General features: G+C 46.9%; 1 protein-coding gene across 1 annotated transcript in view; it reads left to right on the plus strand.

Annotated features, from left to right (window-relative positions):
* The first annotated feature begins 655 nt into the window (after positions 1–655).
* tonsl (tonsoku-like, DNA repair protein) overlaps positions 656–20115 on the plus strand; it is a 32858-nt gene continuing 13398 nt past the window's right edge. Inside the window, exons 1-18 of the mRNA XM_035752669.2 lie at positions 656–1061; positions 1389–1484; positions 2530–2672; positions 2976–3159; positions 4768–4897; positions 5311–5482; positions 5909–6023; positions 6209–6357; positions 6620–6772; positions 6951–7076; positions 7329–7539; positions 7770–7816; positions 7947–8036; positions 8123–8195; positions 17814–17977; positions 18114–18237; positions 19101–19342; positions 19532–20006. Coding sequence (XP_035608562.1) covers positions 1037–1061; positions 1389–1484; positions 2530–2672; positions 2976–3159; positions 4768–4897; positions 5311–5482; positions 5909–6023; positions 6209–6357; positions 6620–6772; positions 6951–7076; positions 7329–7539; positions 7770–7816; positions 7947–8036; positions 8123–8195; positions 17814–17977; positions 18114–18237; positions 19101–19342; positions 19532–20006 — 2719 coding nt within the window. The 5' untranslated portion in view covers positions 656–1036. The remainder of the gene's footprint in view (positions 1062–1388; positions 1485–2529; positions 2673–2975; positions 3160–4767; positions 4898–5310; positions 5483–5908; positions 6024–6208; positions 6358–6619; positions 6773–6950; positions 7077–7328; positions 7540–7769; positions 7817–7946; positions 8037–8122; positions 8196–17813; positions 17978–18113; positions 18238–19100; positions 19343–19531; positions 20007–20115) is intronic.

Consider the following 20115-nt stretch of genomic DNA (forward strand, 5'->3'; position numbering starts at 1 on the left):
TTTCGCAACACTCGCGTTAACATCTGCTAACTATGTGTATGTGACCAATAACATTTGATTTGATTTGAATTAGTCTATCAGAAGCTTCTAAAGCCATGACATCATTTTCTGGAATTTTCCAAACTGTTTAAAGGCACAGTCAACTTAGTGTATGTAAACTTCTGACCCACTGGAATTGTGATACAGTGAATTATAAGTGAAATAATCTGTCTGTAAACAATTGTTGTTTGTAAGCAATTGTGGTTGAAAAACTAGTTTTAATGACTCCAACCTAAGTGTATGTAAACTTCCGACTTCAACTGTATACAGATGGTTCAGAGGATCCAGTCAGTGGTACAGTAGAGTGGGGGGCAGGGGTGAATATCCCAGAGTTCAATGTTAGAGTATGTAAGCAGTTAACTGATTATGTGTCAGAGTATGCGGACAAGTTGATGGCCATGATTCTAGGTATGAGATGTGGGTGGAGGAGGTGAAAACGGGCAGGTCGGATAGGATATGATGGTGCTGTTAATGGGATTTGAGAGAATGGGAGTGGTGGTAAGCTTCACTTTCTTAGAGGAACAGGAATAATGAAGAGAATTTAATGTCGGTAGGCCGTGACTGGCCTCACACTCCTTACAGTAGGTGGCGGTGTATGCACCTTAAACGTTGGATGTGATTTGCCAACCCAATCCCGAAGAAGAATAAACATTGGCGGGACTTTATGGAAAGGTATTGAGACGACAACAAATGATTTTAGCTACAAAAACAGATAAACGTTAATAATCGGATTATATAGGAGCTATGGATCATGATCAAGAAAAATGTGAGTGTAGAAAGTCGTATAATGAGGTAGTCAGTAAAGTCTAACAGCAGACAGAACAACAAAAACGGTAGCTGATGTTAGTGTCTTCACAATCACTCCTAGTTAGCCAGCTAATTTAGCTAGCAAGCCAGCCGTGTAACGTTAGTACCTTACTCTGTCAATGATAGCTAGCTAGCTTGCAGATCTTCGTTTAGTCAGTTCTGCCTAACGTACGCTTTCAAACGGGACAAGATGTACACTGCCCGGGAGGTAAAACGTAAGTTGCTCACCTTTACTCCGATCATGTAATAATGAGTACTCTAGCTAGTTGCCAAAAGCTGCATTGGCTGTTAGCTAAACTTGCCAGAACGTTTTCTATCTATCTATCTATCTATCTATCTATCTATCTATCTATCTATCTATCTATCTATCTATCTCATGATTGCCTGGTTGTTGTTGACGTGATGTTGAAGGTATGGCAACGCGAGACTATTGTTGACCAAACATACTCTCATACCAAGGCATTCAGGCAATTGTCATTTGTGTGTGTGTATATATATATATATATATTACACACAATGCATTTTCATATTTTTACCCACAGAACTACAGAAAGCGAAGAGTAAAGCTCAGAGCAATAATAATCTGAGCGAAGAGGCCAGTCTGTGCAATCAACTGGGAGAGGTGCTGTCACGAAATGGTAATGTGGTCATCTTTGTACTGTATTGCATAGAGAAAGTGTCAATTTAGTCATATCTGTTCTTTATGAAACTCGGACATAAAAAGACCATGAGTTTTGGTGTTTTCACAAATCCATAGCATAGTCCTTTTGTAGGAACGATTGTTGACATATGTTTGTATTAAAATTATTTCTCAGTTCTGCTTTTAGGAAAGTTGGCATATTTATGACATTTTGTCCTTTTCCCAGGCCTACTTTAAGACTCCATAGGGTTTAATCTTTAGTGGTACGAAGCAAATATTGGTTTCATATGAAGATGTACCGCTTGCTCTGTAATATGATAGTATTTTGACTTCAATAACCTTTTTATATTAGTATTGACAAATATAAACATGAATATTGAAAATAGAACATTTTAGATTTGAATGTTTGTATATATTATTGAATATAATATACTCTAAGGGAATATCAAAGTTCCAGATTGGGGTCTCTGCTACTTTTAGAGTTATGATCCAATTTGTCAGCATTACCAACAGAGTGAATGTGAAAATGGCCACCCTCTGTTGGTGATCCCACTCTGCAACTTTGATATGCAATAGAGTATTATGTTCAACAATATATTGAAACATTTGCCAAATCTAAGATTTGGGATTTCAATATTCATGTTTATTATTGTCAATGTTGAAAAATGAAAGTTTATTTGATTCAAATCAAAATACTACTCCTATTACAGAGCAAGCGTTAAGCTTCATATGACCCCAATTTTTTGTTTTGTAACATCTACAGATGAAACATTGAGTCTTAAAGAAGGCCCGAGGAAGGCCAAAATATCATACATTTAGCAATTTTGAGTAATTATTTCTCAATCATATTTGACATTTGTATCTAAAAGCATATGTCAACAATCCTTCCTCCAAAGGACTATTCTATGCATTACATTTCGTGAAAATCCCCCAAGTCATGTTCTTTTTTTTTTTTTTTGTCAGGGTTTCATGAGGAATCATTTAATCACCATATTTTTTCTTGATTCATCTCTACTATTCTGCACATTTCTGTTTCCTATCAGGCGATTACGGAGCTGCTATTGAGGAACATCGGCAGGAATTGCAAATTTCCACGGCAATGCATGACGTCATTGGACGTGCAGTGGCCAATCGTAAGATTGGGGAGTGTTATGCGGAGATGGGGAACTTTGAGGCGGCTTTGAAGGTCAGTGAACAGCTCAAGCTTTACTCTCTGATCCTCCTGCTTTTGTTTCAGATGGGCACATTACTTGGGATGCCAACTGTCTGCAGGACTGGAACTTCAGATTGGGCTTGTGCTATACATTTTGGATACTTTTTTGTGACTAACTATGCAGCCTGAAAGGCACAACAAGAACAGGCGAAATGTTTAATACAATCAGATTCTGTACTAACCAACAGTTTATTACAAGAGTATCCCCACCATTTCACTTGTTGCCAATCGTACACAAGCAGAGTATATTAATTAAGAGTGTGTGTTTGGATTCAGCACCAGCGGTGTCATCTTGATCTGGCTCGCTCCGTCAATGATCATGCAGAGGAACAAAGGGCACTGGCCACCATTGGAAGAACCTTCCTCTTCCGCTACGAGTCTGACCAATCGAGGGACAGCTTGAAGCAGGCGGAAGATGCCTTTAGGAAGAGCATGGCTATTGTGGACAAAGAACTGGAAGGTGTGTACACATTTTTACTATACTTGGGAGTACCACATGAACAGCAAACCAACAAAAATTCGGAGAATTGGGGACATTTTGCCGGTCCTCACTTGTAAAAAGGGTTTTTCTTTATTATTCTATTATTTACTAGCTTCATGAGTAATACTTTTTCAACAGTCTTGAAGGAGTTCCCACATATGCTGAGCACTTGTTGGCTGCTTTTCCTTCACTCTGTGGTCCAATTCATCCCAAATCATCTCAAATGTGTTGAGGTCGGGTGATCGTGGAGGCCAGATCATCTGGTGCAGCACTCCCGTCACTTTCCTTCTTGGTCAAATAGCCATCACACAGCCTGGAGGTGTGTTTTGAGTCATTGTCCTTTTGGAAAACAAATGATAGTCCCACTAGGCGCAAACCAGATGGGATGGAGTATTGCTGTGGTAGCCATGCTGGTTAAGTGTGCCTTGAATTCTAAATAAATCACACACTGTCACCAGCAAAGCACCATTACACCACCACCTCCATGCTTCACAGGGGGAACGACACACGTGGAGATCATCCGTTCACCTACTCTGCGTCTCACAAAGACACAGTGGTTGGAACCATAAATCTCAAATTTGGACGCATCAGACCAAAGGACAGATTTCCACCGGTCTAATGTCCATTGCTTGTGTTTCTTGGCCCAAGAAAGTCTCTTCTTATTATTGGTGTCCTTTTAGTAGTGGTTTCTTTGCAGCAATTCGACCATGAAGGCTTGATTCATGCAGTCTCCTCTGAACAGTTGATGTTGAGATGTGTCTGTTATTTGAACTCTGTGAAGCATTTATTTGGGCTGCAATCAGAGGCTGGTAACTCTAATGAACATATCCTCTGCAGCAGAGGTAACTCTGGGTCTTCCTTTCCTTTGGCGGTCCTCATCAGTCAGTTTCATCATAATGCTTGATGGTCGTAAAGTAACGATGGACTATTGTTTCTCTTTGCTTATTTGAGCTGTTCTTGCCATAATATGGACTTAGTCTTTTACCAAACAGGGCTATCTTCTGTATACCACCCCTATCTTGTCACAACACAACTGATTGGCTCAAACACATTAAGAAGGAAAGAAATTCCATAAATTCACTTTTAACAAGGCACACCTGTTAATTGAAATGCATTCCAGGTCATAACCTCATTAATATGGTTGAGAGAATGCCAAGAGTGTGCAAAGCTGTCATCAAGGCAAAGGGTGGCTAATTTGAAGAATCTCACATCTAAAATATATTTGTTTAACACTTTATTGGTTGCTACATGATTCCATATGTGTTATTTCATAGTTTTGATGTCTTCACTATTATTCTACAATGTAGAAAATAGTAAAATAAATAAATAAAATCCCTTGAATGAGTAGGCGTGTCCAAACTTGACTGGTACTGTATGTTTGTGGGATGGCTTTTATATATGAATCCAAGTGAGGCAAATAAATGTCTGAACAGAAAAGTCACATTTTTGGGCATATTTGGGGCCCAGAGTTTTTCCTGAACACTTGATCTGATCAGGTAAACCCCTGGGCCTATTCATGAGGTAAGCCAAAGGGTTTTCCGTCTTTCTCTTCCTCCTGTACAACGCTTCATCTCCTCTCCCCCTCAGGATCCGTGGCTGCTCTGGAGCTGAGTGAGATGAGGGCTCGCCTGTACCTCAACCTTGGGCTGGTGTGTGACCACCTGGGGGAGCCCAAGCAATGCAGTGAATACATCCGCCTCAGCGTCTACATTGCAGAGTAAGAGCTCACCTCAACTTGGGCCCGTATCCACTGCCTTTCACATCATAATTGATACGATTATATGAACAGGTGGGATTCTGATCCTAGATCAGCATTCCTACCGCTTTGTGGATGCGGGCCCTGTTCTGCCAATGGTAACACAGTTAGCACACCATGACACCGAAGTGTGCTGTTCAATGGCATCGGCTAGACTACAGATACACCTGCAATGCCACACATTTAATAGCAGACCGAACATGAAGTACAGCGCAATACAATGCCACACTCTGTAAATATACACCTAGGTCTAATACTCTAGGTCCTTGTTAAAAGTGTAAGGTTCAAGCCATGGCATCCTTGTACAGTAGATAATACCTTTCCTAATATCTTACCATTAAGTGAGTTGGTGTCCCTCTGCCTTGTCTGTATAGGAAGAACCAGCTCCTGGAGGATTTGTACCGTGCCAACTTAAACCTGGGCAACATCTACTTCCGCAACGGGCACCACTCCAATGCCCTGCGCAGTCTCGAGCAGGCCAAGGAGTGTGCCCGCAAGATCAAAGACAAGTTCAGCGAGAGCGAGTGCTTCCACTCCATCGGCAAGGTAAGGAGTGGGAATTCTCATGGCGTTAGATTTTTCATTTGAAATTAACACACTAATTCAGTCAGTTATAAAGCATTACAGTTGTATGTTATAACTGACTTCCCATTAACAGTATAAGCTTGTGTGTGTGTGTGTGTGTGTGTGTGTGTGTGTGTGTGTGTGTGTGTGTGTGTGTGTGTGTGTGTGTGTGTGTGTGTGTGTGTGTGTGTGTGTGTGTGTGTGTGTGTGTGTGTGTGTGTGTGCGCGCATTTGGCTGTGCATGCGACAGGGTTCGAACCTGGGTCTCCACCTGCCCATTAAAAGCCTGGGTATTGACTCGCAATGCAACTCTTCAGATCTTGAGCAGAGTTTCTCAAGTGATCACGAGAGGGTGGTCACTCAATCACCTCTGTTACATGTGTCTCTATGTACGTTGTGTGTGTGTAGGTGCAGCTGTCCTTGGGGGACTTTGTGGCGGCCAGGCGTTCCCTGAAGAAGGCCTTCTCTCTGGGCTCCCAGCAGGATGTGGACAGGGAGGCTGTGAAGAAGGCCTTCAAACAAGGTGAGAGAGAGGCTTGTTTGTTTCTCTTAAAACCACAGAGATGGAGAGAGTGGAGCTGGGCCACACGTGTCAACCTGGACTGGGATTTCTGTGTCTGGGGGAAAATGTAATTTTCATAGATTCAATGTTTTTTCTTACTCTTGCGGCAACTTTGAACTCTCTCTGTGTGTGTGTGGTTGCCGTAGCGATTCGGGGCAGTCAGCTGGAGGAAGCAGCAGGGGAGCTGGGTGATGAGGGGCGTTCCCAGGAGGCTGTGGGACTGGCGGAGCAGCTGGGGGACCTCTATTGTAAAGTGGGATGCTACCGCAAAGCCCTGGACGCCTACCGTACGCAGGTGAAAACATCACACTCACTTAGCCCCACACAGTCACCACTTCCGGTGTCCATTTTCACTTCCGGTTTATTAAAGTTTAACTATTGAAATCACTTGCCTGGATGAGTACACGTCCATCCAAATGTTCCCTAAAACCCACTTCCCGCCCCAACTATACCTGTCAGTCTTGTGTGTCGTGAGCTGCATGAACAATCCATGTATTTATTGTGTAACCTTGACCTATCCAATGACATGACACTTGTCTGTCGCCGCTGTTCGGTAGCTATCCAGTGCAGAGGCGTTGGGGAAGCCTGCTCGGGAGCTGGCTGTCATTCACGTGTCCCTGGCGGCCACCTACACAGACATCAGGCAGCATGACAAGGCTGTGGAACATTACAGACAGGAGCTGGCCCTCAGACAGGGCAACCCCAAAGAGGTACGACCTGCCTGGGTGTGCCTGGGACTCAGGCCTGGGGCTGGACAGAATGGGGGCTGGATTTCTTAGTCTGGGCTTGTCATATAGAAAAGTTTCCTTTGGTGCATACTATCTTAGCATTGGCTGTGCTTCTTTTAATCCATGCTCGTGTCATTTTGTGTGTGTGTGTGTGTGTCAGGAGTGTAACACGTGGCTGAACATCGCAGCAGCCCAGGAGGAGAATGGGAGGACCGTGGAGGATGTGGACTGTAGCTACGACAATGCCCTGCGCTGTGCACAGAGGGCTGGCCAACCCAAACTACAGGTACTGTAGGTTGCAGTGGCCCACTCTGACTGGGCTCACCGTAGAAATATGATCATCGTTTTTTTTTTGTTTTTTTTCTTCTTCTTTTTTCTCTGTGAAATGAAAAGCACTCGGCCTGTATGGATCAAATATTTTATTCTGCGGACAGCAGAAAGCTCAAGTTATTTACACGTTTTTCTTTTCCGTCTTCATTTAATTTATTTCTATCTTTCTTGGTCTCTTTCTCCTTCCTTCTGTCGCTCTCTTCACCAGATGCGAGTGCTGAAGACGTGGCTGGCTGCCCAGAGCCGCGGGGGCTCGTCGCAGACTGATGACACGCAGGCCAGGCTAGAGGAGCTGTGTGCCACCGAGGGCTGGAGTCCTGAGGGGGGGAGCGAGGGAGAGGAGGAGGGAGAGGAGGACGAAGAGGAGATGGAGAACAGTGAACCCATGGAGGACAGCGATATCCAGTTCTCAGACTCTGGTGAGTGAGACTACGGTCTCCACCGCGATGTTTGTCCTCTGCGGGCATCTGTCATATGACAGAATAAACACCTTTTTTTGTTGTTGTTTTTTTACCTCAGTTTGAGCCATCCAGTCATTTAGTTTAGCATACAGGATGTTGCTGAATAAAGCAATGAAAATGGACACTGCTTTGGCAGATTATTTTAGTCTGACTAATTGTCTGAGTGTCTTTCTCTTGTCTCTCCGTAGAGGACGATGACAAGATGGTCTGTAGCGGCAGGAGAAAGCCGGCTCGGGTAAGTGCCAGATTTGTCAATGATGGCTTTGTTTTTGATTTGTCTGGGATATTAAAAACTTGTGTAAAAGCAGTCTGCATTCAAATTACTGAAAGAAGCAGAGACTCATGTTTGTCTGCCTGGATTTCAGTGGAACAAGAGGAATGAGAAAGGGGAGACGTCTCTCCACAGAGCCTGTATAGATGGGAACCTGAAGCAGGTCCAGTACCTGGTGGAGCAGGTGAGTGGAACTGGGTTTATACTCCTACTACTTTGTGGCCATGGTACTGTCTGTGGTAGTATTCAGCCAGTATGTCTGTGTCTCAGGGTCATCCTGTCAACCCCAGGGACTACTGTGGCTGGACTCCTCTCCACGAGGCCAGCAACCACGGACACACAGGTAACAGTTAAAAGTATGCAGAAATAGGGCCTGATTTTATTTTTTATTTTTTTAATAAATACATTTAGCATGTTTTTTGAAAATGTATTTGTACATTTTAATAAAAAATAAATCCACTGAGTAAATCTAACATCCCGATTCTCTAGCTGCAACACACAGACATGTAAGGGGTTTTGTCAACGGACATGGAGATGAATACATCATTATTCGACGTAGCTGCCCCCTGTTTGTTGTGATGCTGAGTTTGCTGACTGTCAGCTGTACGTAAACACATGGACAAATCCCTTTTCGACTCTGTGTGTTGTGGGAAGGTCAACACCGATTGTTTCAAGCTAACGTTAGCGAACATAAGGTGGACATTCAGTGGGCTCTAAAGTGCCAGCAGTTCACTCGCATTTGCTAGTGAAAGAAATTAAATGCAAATGCAAAAAATAACTGGTCAGGTTTGTGCGAGTGTGATGTACGTTTAATTCTGCATCCCCAGTAGTTGTATTTTCCACGTAACATTACGAGGATCACACAACCTGATAGACTGTAACTGTAATTATGATCCACGTCACAAAAAGCATTACAAAAGTATAATCAAAATAAATATAAACATCTTGGCATTAAATGGAGTCGGGAGTTTAGAAGACGGCGCCATGAAGAATGAATGAGTATTATCTATAGATGGAGGCAATGCTTCTAATATGCCTTTGCACTAGATTTGAGATTTTAATCCATTTCAAAGATCTGAAATGATCTATGCGTTGCAATAGGCACCTTTACATAGGCTGAAACAGCAGACTCTTCTAGCGAACAGCGGTCAGATTCCCTTTGTGGTAGCCTACTGAACAGCGGTCAGATTCCCTTTGTGTCAGCCTACTGAACAGCGGTCAGATTTTTGGCAGACTACTGAACCAGATTCCCTTTGTGGTAGCCTACTGAACAGCGGTCAGATTCCCTTTGTGGCAGCCTACTGAACAGCGGTCAGATTCCCTTTGTGTCAGCCTACTTCACATTCCCTTTGTGGTAGACTACTGAACAGCGGTCAGATTCCCTTTGTGGTAGCCTACTGAACTGCGGTCAGATTCCCTTTGTGGCAGCCTACTGAACAGCGGTCAGATTCCCTTTGTGGCAGCCTACTGAACCTCAGATTCCCTTTGTGGTAGACTACTGAACAGCGGTCAGATTCCCTTTGTGGCAGCCTACTGAACAGCGTTCAGATTCCCTTTGTGGCAGCCTACTGAACAGCGTTCAGATTCCCTTTGTGGTAGACTACTGAACAGCGGTCAGATTCCCTTTGTGGCAGCCTACTGAACAGCGGTCAGATTCCCTTTGTGGCAGCCTACTGCCCTTTGTGGTAGACTACTGAACAGCGGTCAGATTCCCTTTGTGGTAGCCTACTGAACAGCGGTCAGATTCCCTTTGTGGCAGCCTACTGAACAGCGGTCAGATTCCCTTTGTGGCAGCCTACTGAACAGCGGTCAGATTCCCTTTGTGGTAGACTACTGAACAGCGGTCAGCAGGTAGCCTACTGAACAGCGGTCAGATTCCCTTTGTGGCAGCCTACTGAACAGCGTTCAAATTCCCTTTGTGGCAGCCTACTGAACAGCGGTCAGATTCCCTTTGTGGCAGCCAACTGAACAGCGTTCAGATTCCCTTTGTGGTAGACTACTGAACAGCGGTCAGATTCCCTTTGTGGTAGCCTACTGAACAGCGGTCAGATTCCCTTTGCGGTAGCCTACTGAACAGCGGTCTGATTCCCTTTGCGGTAGTCTACTGAACAGTGGTCAGATTCCCTTTGCGGTAGTCTACTGAACAGCGGTCTGATTCCCTTTGCGGTAGTCTACTGAACAGCGGTCTGATTCCCTTTGCGGTAGTCTACTGAACAGCGGTCTGATTCCCTTTGCGGTAGTCTACTGAACAGCGGTCTGATTCCCTTTGCGGTAGTCTACTGAACAGCGGTCTGATTCCCTTTGCGGTAGTCTACTGAACAGCGGTCTGATTCCCTTTGCGGTAGCCTACTGAACAGCGGTCAGATTCCCTTTGTGGCAGCCTACTGAACAGCGTCAGATTCCCTTTGTGGTAGACTACTGAACAGCGGTCAGATTCCCTTTGTGGCAGCCTACTGAACAGCGGTCAGATTCCCTTTGTGTCAGCCTACTGAACAGCGGTCACATTCCCTTTGTGGTAGACTACTGAACAGCGGTCAGATTCCCTTTGTGGTAGCCTACTGAACTGCGGTCAGATTCCCTTTGTGGCAGCCTACTGAACAGCGGTCAGATTCCCTTTGTGGCAGCCTACTGAACAGCGTTCAGATTCCCTTTGTGGTAGTCTACTGAACAGCGGTCAGATTCCCTTTGTGGCAGCCTACTGAACAGCTGTTCAGATTCCCTTTGTGGCAGCCTACTGAACAGCGTTCAGATTCCCTTTGTGGTAGACTACTGAACAGCGGTCAGATTCCCTTTGTGGCAGCCTACTGAACAGCGGTCAGATTCCCTTTGTGGTAGACTACTGAACAGCGGTCAGATTCCCTTTGTGGTAGCCTACTGAACTGCGGTCAGATTCCCTTTGTGGCAGCCTACTGAACAGCGGTCAGATTCCCTTTGTGGCAGCCTACTGAACAGCGTTCAGATTCCCTTCGCGGTAGCCTACTGAACAGCGGTCAGATTCCCTTTGTGGCAGCCTACTGAACAGCGTTCAGATTCCCTTTGTGGCAGCCTACTGAACAGCGTTCAGATTCCCTTTGTGGTAGACTACTGAACAGCGGTCAGATTCCCTTTGTGGTAGCCTACTGAACAGCGGTCAGATTCCCTTTGTGGCAGCCTACTGAACAGCGTTCAGATTCCCTTTGTGGTAGCCTACTGAACAGCGGTCAGATTCCCTTTGTGGTAGCCTACTGAACAGCGGTCAGATTCCCTTTGTGGCAGCCTACTGAACAGCGGTCAGATTCCCTTTGTGGCAGCCTACTGAACAGCGGTCAGATTCCCTTTGTATTAGCCTACTGAACAGCGGTTAGATTCCCTTTTGGCAGACTACTGAACAGCGGTCAGATTCCCTTTGTGGCAGACTACTGAACAGCGGTCAGATTCCCTTTGTGGTAGCCTACTGAACAGCGGTCAGATTCCCTTTGTGGCAGCCTACTGAACAGCGGTCAGATTCCCTTTGTGGCAGCCTACTGAACAGCGGTCAGATTCCCTTTGTGGTAGACTACTGAACAGCGGTCAGATTCCCTTTGTGGTAGCCTACTGAACTGCGGTCAGATTCCCTTTGTGGCAGCCTACTGAACAGCGGTCAGATTCCCTTTGTGGCAGCCTACTGAACAGCGTTCAGATTCCCTTTGTGGCAGCCAACTGAACAGCGTTCAGATTCCCTTTGTGGTAGACTACTGAACAGCGGTCAGATTCCCTTTGTGGTAGCCTACTGAACAGCGGTCAGATTCCCTTTGTGGCAGCCTACTGAACAGCGGTCAGATTCCCTTTGTGGCAGACTACTGAACAGCGGTCAGATTCCCTTTGTGGCAGCCTACTGAACAGCGTTCAGATTCCCTTTGTGGCAGACTACTGAACAGCGTTCAGATTCCCTTTGTGGCAGCCTACTGAACAGCGTTCAGATTCCCTTTGTGGCAGCCAACTGAACAGCGTTCAGATTCCCTTTGTGGTAGACTACTGAACAGCGGTCAGATTCCCTTTGTGGTAGCCTACTGAACAGCGGTCAGATTCCCTTTGTGGCAGCCTACTGAACAGCGGTCAGATTCCCTTTGTGGCAGCCTACTGAACAGCGTTCAGATTCCCTTTATGGTAGACTACTGAACAGCGGTCAGATTCCCTTTGTGGTAGCCTACTGAACAGCGGTCAGATTCCCTTTGTGGCAGCCTACTGAACAGCGGTCAGATTCCCTTTGTGGCAGCCTACTGAACAGCGGTCAGATTCCCTTTGTATTAGCCTACTGAACAGCGGTTAGATTCCCTTTGTGGCAGCCTACTGAACAGCGGTTAGATTTCCTTTGTGGCAGCCTACTGAACAGCGGTTAGATTCCCTTTGTGGCAGCCTACTGAACAGCGGTCAGATTCCCTTTGTGGCAGCCTACTGAACAGCGGTCAGATTCCCTTTGTGGCAGCCTACTGAACAGCGGTCAGATTCCCTTTGTGGCAGCCTACTGAACAGCGTTCAGATTCCCTTTGTGGTAGACTACTGAACAGCGGTCAGATTCCCTTTGTGGTAGCCTACTGAACAGCGGTCAGATTCCCTTTGTGGCAGCCTACTGAACAGCGGTCAGATTCCCTTTGTATTAGCCTACTGAACAGCGGTTAGATTCCCTTTGTGGCAGACTACTGAACAGCGGTCAGATTCCCTTTGTGGTAGACTACTGAACAGCGGTCAGATTCCCTTTGTGGTAGCCTACTGAACAGCGGTCAGATTCCCTTTGTGGCAGCCTACTGAACAGCGGTCAGATTCCCTTTGTGGCAGCCTACTGAACAGCGGTCAGATTCCCTTTGTGGTAGCCTACTGAACAGCGATCAGATTCCCTTTGTGGTAGCCTACTGAACAGCGGTCAGATTCCCTTTGTGGCAGCCTACTGAACAGCGTTCAAATTCCCTTTGTGGCAGCCTACTGAACAGCGGTCAGATTCCCTTTTGCCAACTGAACAGCGTTCAGATTCCCTTTGTGGTAGACTACTGAACAGCGGTCAGATTCCCTTTGTGGTAGCCTACTGAACAGCGGTCAGATTCCCTTTGTGGCAGCCTACTGAACAGCGTTCAGATTCCCTTTGTGGTAGACTACTGAACAGCGGTCAGATTCCCTTTGTGGCAGCCTACTGAACAGCGTTCAGATTCCCTTTGTGGCAGCCTACTGAACAGCGTTCAGATTCCCTTTGTGGTAGACTACTGAACAGCGGTCAGATTCCCTTTGTGGTAGACTACTGAACAGCGGTCAGATTCCCTTTGTGGCAGCCTACTGAACAGCGTTCAGATTCCCTTTGTGGCAGACTACTGAACAGCGGTCAGATTCCCTTTGTGGTAGCCTACTGAACAGCGGTCAGATTCCCTTTGTGGCAGCCTACTGAACAGCGGTCAGATTCCCTTTGTGGCAGCCTACTGAACAGCGGTCAGATTCCCTTTGTGGCAGCCTACTGAACAGCGGTTAGATTCCCTTTGTGGCAGCCTACTGAACAGCGGTCAGATTCCCTTTGTGGCAGCCTACTGAACAGCGGTCAGATTCCCTTTGTGGCAGCCTACTGAACAGCGTTCAGATTCCCTTTGTGGTAGACTACTGAACAGCGGTCAGATTCCCTTTGTGGTAGCCTACTGAACAGCGGTCAGATTCCCTTTGTGGCAGCCTACTGAACAGCGGTCAGATTCCCTTTGTGGCAGCCTACTGAACAGCGGTCAGATTCCCTTTGTATTAGCCTACTGAACAGCGGTTAGATTCCCTTTGTGGCAGCCTACTGAACAGCGGTTAGATTCCCTTTGTGGCAGCCTACTGAACAGCGGTCAGATTCCCTTTGTGGCAGCCTACTGAACAGCGGTCAGATTCCCTTTGTGGCAGCCTACTGAACAGCGGTCAGATTCCCTTTGTGGCAGCCTACTGAACAGCGGTCAGATTCCCTTTGTATTAGCCTACTGAACAGCGGTTAGATTCCCTTTGTGGCAGCCTACTGAACAGCGGTCAGATTCCCTTTGTGGCAGCCTACTGAACAGCGGTCAGATTCCCTTTGTGGCAGCCTACTGAACAGCGGTCAGATTCCCTTTGTGGCAGCCTACTGAACAGCGGTCAGATTCCCTTTGTGGCAGCCTACTGAACAGCGGTCAGATTCCCTTTGCGGTAGCCTACTGAACAGCGGTCAGATTCCCTTTGTGGTAGCCTACTGAACAGCGGTCAGATTCCCTTTGCGGTAGCCTACTGAACAGCGGTCCGATTCCCTTTGCGGTAGTCTACTGAACAGCGGTCAGATTCCCTTTGCGGTAGTCTACTGAACAGCGGTCTGATTCCCTTTGCGGTAGCCTACTGAACAGCGGTCAGATTCCCTTTGCGGTAGCCTACTGAACAGCGGTCAGATTCCCTTTGCGGTAGCCTACTGAACAGCGGTCTGATTCCCTTTGCGGTAGCCTACTGAACAGCGGTCTGATTCCCTTTGCGGTAGCCTACTGAACAGCGGTCAGATTCCCTTTGCGGTAGCCTACTGAACAGCGGTCAGATTCCCTTTGCGGTAGCCTACTGAACAGCGGTCAGATTCCCTTTGTGGTAGACTACTGAACAGCGGTCAGATTCCCTTTGTGGTAGACTACTGAACAGCGGTCAGATTCCCTTTGTGGCAGCCTACTGAACAGCGGTCAGATTCCCTTTGTGGTAGCCTACTGAACAGCGGTCAGATTCCCTTTGTGGTAGCCTACTGAACAGCGGTCAGATTCCCTTTGTGGCAGCCTACTGAACAGCGGTCAGATTCCCTTTGTGGCAGCCTACTGAACAGCGGTCAGATTCCCTTTGTTAGCCTACTGAACAGCGGTTAGATTCCCTTTGTGGCAGCCTACTGAACAGCGGTCAGATTCCCTTTGTGGTAGCCTACTGAACAGCGGTCAGATTCCCTTTGTGGCAGCCTACTGAACAGCGGTCAGATTCCCTTTGTGGTAGCCTACTGAACAGCGGTCAGATTCCCTTTGCGGTAGCCTACTGAACAGCGGTCAGATTCCCTTTGTGGCAGCCTACTGAACAGCGGTCAGATTCCCTTTGTGGTAGCCTACTGAACAGCGGTCAGATTCCCTTTGCGGTAGCCTACTGAACAGCGGTCAGATTCCCTTTGTGGTAGCCTACTGAACAGCGGTCAGATTCCCTTTGTGGTAGCCTACTGAACAGCTGCCAGTTTCCCTTTGTGGTAGCCTACTGAACAGCTGCCAGTTTCCCTTTGTGGTAGCCTACTGAACAGCTGCCAATTTCCCTTTGTGGTAGCCTACTGAACAGCGGTCAGATTCCCTTTGCGGTAGCCTACTGAACAGCGGTCAGATTCCCTTTGCGGTAGCCTACTGAACAGCGGTCAGATTCCCTTTGTGGTAGCCTACTGAACAGCGGTCAGATTCCCTTTGTGGTAGCCTACTGAACAGCGGTCAGATTCCCTTTGTGGTAGCCTACTGAACAGCTGCCAATTTCCCTTTGTGGTAGCCTACTGAGCAGCTGCCAGTTTCCCTTTGTGGTAGCCTACTGAACAGCTGCCACTTTCCCTTTGTGGTAGCCTACTGAACAGCGGTCAGATTCCCTTTGTGGTAGGCTACTGAACAGCGGTCAGATTCCCTTTGCGGTAGCCTACTGAACAGCGGTCAGATTCCCTTTGCGGTAGCCTACTGAACAGCGGTCAGATTCCCTTTGCGGTAGCCTACTGAACAGCGGTCAGATTCCCTTTGCGGTAGCCTACTGAACAGCTGCCAGTTTCCCTTTGCGGTAGCCTACTGAACAGCTGCCAGTTCCCCTTTGTGGTAGGCTACTGAACAGCGGTCAGATTCCCTTTGCGGTAGCCTACTGAACAGCGGTCAGATTCCCTTTGCGGTAGCCTACTGAACAGCGGTCAGATTCCCTTTGCGGTAGCCTACTGAACAGCGGTCAGATTCCCTTTGCGGTAGCCTACTGAACAGCGGTCAGATTCCCTTTGTGGTAGCCTACTGAACAGCGGTCAGTTTCCCTTTGTGGTAGCCTACTGAACAGCGGTCAGTTTCCCTTTGCGGTAGCCTACTGAACAGCGGACAGATTTTCCTTTTGCGGTAGCCTACTGAACAGTGGCCAGATTTCCCTTTTGCGGTAGCCTACTGAACAGGAGCCAGATTCCCTTTGCGGTAGCCTACTGAACAGGGGCCAGATTCCCTTTGCGGTAGCCTACTGAACAGCGGTCAGATTCCCTTTATGGTAGCCTACTGAACAGCGGTCAGATTCCCTTTGCGGTAGACTACTGAACAGCGGTCAGATTCCCTTTGTGGTAGCCTACTGAACAGCTGCCAGATTCCCTTTGCGGTAGCCTACTGAACAGCTGCCAGATTCCCTTTGCGGTAGCCTACTGAACAGCTGCCAGATTCCCTTTGTGGTAGCCTACTGAACAGCGGTCAGATTCCCTTTGTGGTAGCCTACTGAACAGCTGCCAGATTCCCTTTGCGGTAGCCTACTGAACAGCTGCCAGATTCCCTTTGCGGTAGCCTACTGAACAGCTGCCAGATTCCCTTTGCGGTAGTCTACTGAACAGCTGCCAGATTCCCTTTGCGGTAGCCTACGGGACAGCGGCCAGATTCCCTTTGTGGTAGCCTACTTAAGCTTTGTGTAGCCAGTTTGCGGTCTGTGTCAATGTGATCATTTGTTTTTATGTTTTCAAAATTATTTTTCTTTTAGTGTTGATTAGGAACCGTGTCTAAAAAGCCAAGGACTTGTGAGCTGACCCTAGTGATTGGTCCTGTTTTGAGAGGTGACAAGCTTTCCTCTACTATAGAGACTAAACTTGGGGGGCTACGGCAAGCTGGATCTGAAGACTTATGCAGATGTCAGAAATATATTTTCTTCTGCAGTAGACTACATGAAATGTCCATTTGGAGATGTGCTCCTCCAGCATGCAGTAGTCGTTGACATTGCCAACAAGCAGACAACCAAGTTCTCATCCCTCAACTTTTTCATGGCAGGCTTTCCCTGCCTTATTCCCGAGGGGAGCCTCTGTTGATCTGGTGGAAGATGAGTTTAGACTATCAGGCAACAACCTTTTGAGCGGAATCTGGTCAACATGCGCACGGATCAGGCCTGGAGAGAAATCGGCACATTGAGAAGGAGGGGGGCAGCCTGGTCTACTCCCACCTTTCGGCTGCGATGGGGATATTGGTCATATTCCACAGCGTTTCAGACTGTGAACGAATACTCAGTCTCGTTTCCAAGAACAAAACCCGGTACAGAGCCTCCCTCAGTACAGACATGCTGAGTGCCCTCGTGACCAAGTAGGTTTCAACGATTGCCAGAGGAACTGTTTGCCACAGAGAAGTCTACCCTGATGCTCTGATGCGTAAGGCTAAATCTGCTAGCTTCCAGGCAAATCTATCTCCAGATGATTTGTTCTCACCCACTGTTTCCTATCATAGCTTTTTCATTTTTATTATGGGTAACATGTTTATTTGATACTGATGCTCTGCTTCAAACATTTGTTCTTATCATATCAGTTTTTTTTTTAAATATATATTTTTTTTATATCGTGGATAAGACGTTTGTACATTTTGTACCTAAACAAATAACTTTATTATTATTTGTTTAATATATATATTTTTTTTAACTCCTAAGAATAAAGGCCCTTTGTGTTCTTTCTAATTACATCTTGTTAGTGACTATTACCATATGTGTAAATGGAATGCTGTCAAGAAAGTACTCCAACCTTTCGTAAACTTAATTTGGTACAATTCTATAATTGCGATCAGACTCACAAACAGAGCGCGCACGAGCGGTGCGAGAGGGGGGGGACCCAAATTCGGTGAGTGAGTTGAAACCCAAATTCGGTGAGTGAGTTGAAACCCCAATTTGCCGCGCGCGTCTGGTACTCTAAAAAGCTGGACAGGGTGGGCAGGTCTGGACTTAATCAGCATTTTAACCCTCATCTGCTTCTCTCTCCCTCTGTTCTCTCTCTCAGACGTGGTGGCTCTGTTGCTAGAAAGGGGGGCTGACATTAACGACCCAGGGGGGTCACTGTGTGAGGGCGTCACCCCCCTACACGACGCTCTCAACTGTGGACACTTCCAAGCGGCCAGATTACTGGTGGAGAGGGGGGCCTCAGTCACTGTCCGCAATGCCAAGGTCAGGACAAGATGTGTGTGTGTGTGGGTGTGTGTGTGTGTTTTGGAGGACTGTGCACATGTTTGTTTGGGGTGGGGGGTGCATGCACCTGTGAGTGTTTGTGCAAGTGGCTCATGTATGTCTGTGTCCCCCTCAGGGTGAGACACCCCTGGACAGCCTGCGTCTGTGGCAGAGGATGTACAGAAGAGAGCTGGACCAGGAGGCCAGACATGAGCTGTCCAGCACAGAGGAGCTGCTGAGGAGGGCCCTAGCAGGGTTAGGTGAGGCCTACATACTTCCTCTGGTGGGTGTAGGCCTATGCAATACAAGAAGGCTAGAACAGTGTAGAGTGGTTTATATAATGAAACTGTGGTTATGAGGCCTTTATGTTTGGGTTGGGGTCAATTCCATTGAAATTCCAGTCAATTCAGAGAGTAAACCAAATTCAAAATGTTCCTCAGTGAAAAGCGTTAAAGAGAATTGGAATTTCAGTGTACTTCCTGAATTGACTAGAATTAAAATGAAATTGACCCCAACCCTGTTGTATATTCAATGTGTCACGGTTAGTTGTGTTGTGTGTAAATATACTCCGTACATATGAATTTCCATAAAACAAAACCCGGTACAGAGCCTCCCTCAGTACAGACATGCTGAGTGCCCTCGTTACCAAGTAGGTTTCAACGATTGCCAGAGGAACTGTTTGCCACAGAGAAGTCTACCCTGATGCGCTGATGCGTAAGGCTAAATCTGCTAGCTTCCAGGCAAATCTATCTCCAGATGATTTGTTCTCACCCACTGTTTCCTATCATAGCTTTTTCGTTTTTATTATGGGTAACATGTTTATTTGATACTGATGCTCTGCTTCAAACATTTGTTCTTATCATATCAGAGTTTAACATTTTTTTTTTATTGTGGATAAGACATTTGTACATTTTGTATATTCAATGTGTCAGTTAGTGTTGTGTAAAAATACTCTGTACATATGAATTCATCATCTTACACACACGCACACACTGTTTGTGAGGCCTAAAATCTGCTTAATGTCCAGAAAATATGCCGTCTCCCACAACATACATTCCTGTTGCTGTAAGGACGTCAACTATTCCACTGTGCACTTAACTTTTCTACACTCTCTGTACCACAGTCCCCACTGCTCCCGCGCCCCCCAAGCCATTTGATGCTCTGCAGGACAGTCAGCTGTTCGATGCTGAGAACTCAGAGCTTCTGATCCCCACCGGAGGGCACCATTCGTCCACCAACAGCCAGCCCAGAACCAGGAGCCCCAAGGAGAGCGCAGTACCACCTATCCCCAAACCGAGGCACTCCAACGGCACAGCGGGGCCCCAACAACGACACAGAGGGACAGAGGCCTCCATCCTCTTTGGGGTACTAGTTGATTTACAACATAGGAAATGAGATGTCTGTCATAGGTTTGAAACCAATTCTCAATGACCCAGCACTTTACGACGGTCATAGAATGTCAGTCAAGAGCAGCGTTCATAAAGTTAGTTGATGTGAAGCAGATTTGCAAGTGAGACACTGTTCCTATTGACAAACAATCTCTGTCTTTCTCAGGATGACAGCAGCTCCTCCGACCACAGTGACTTGGATGGCGTGGTTAGCCCTCTGCGCCCTGTCCGACCACGCCGACGTTTCCGAGCAGCCCCAGCTCCAAAGGAATTTCCCCCCAGCCAGGAAACAAGCTCTTCTGTTCCTGAAGTGAGAGAGTCTGCGGTACCCTCTGTCTTTGGCAGGGAGGAGTACCACAGTGCCATTCGAAGCCTAGGCAGTGCCAAGACCCGCCTTCTCTCCCAGAGCCTGCCACAGTTCAGCAGCACACCGGCGGTGTCGTCCAATAGCAGGCCAGCGCTTGTTCCTGAGGAGGAATATCTGATAGATGATTGGCTGGAGAATGACATGGGCAATGTTCACCCAAAGAAGAAGAGGAGAGTGGGGGAGGAGCAGAATGGAAGGCGGGACTTGAATATGATGTCATCAGGGGCCAGGGGTCAGAACTGTCGTTCAACCACGACTGAAATGGCTAGCAGAGGTGTGTAGAAGCTGCACTGATTACACACACACACACACAGCCCCATATCTGTACTTCAATGTAGAAATCATATGGAAGCTAACAGAGGAGCACAAGCATATCCATGTTA

Source organism: Oncorhynchus keta, chromosome 35 (genome assembly GCF_023373465.1).
Source record: "Oncorhynchus keta strain PuntledgeMale-10-30-2019 chromosome 35, Oket_V2, whole genome shotgun sequence".
Classification (NCBI taxonomy): domain Eukaryota; kingdom Metazoa; phylum Chordata; class Actinopteri; order Salmoniformes; family Salmonidae; genus Oncorhynchus; species Oncorhynchus keta.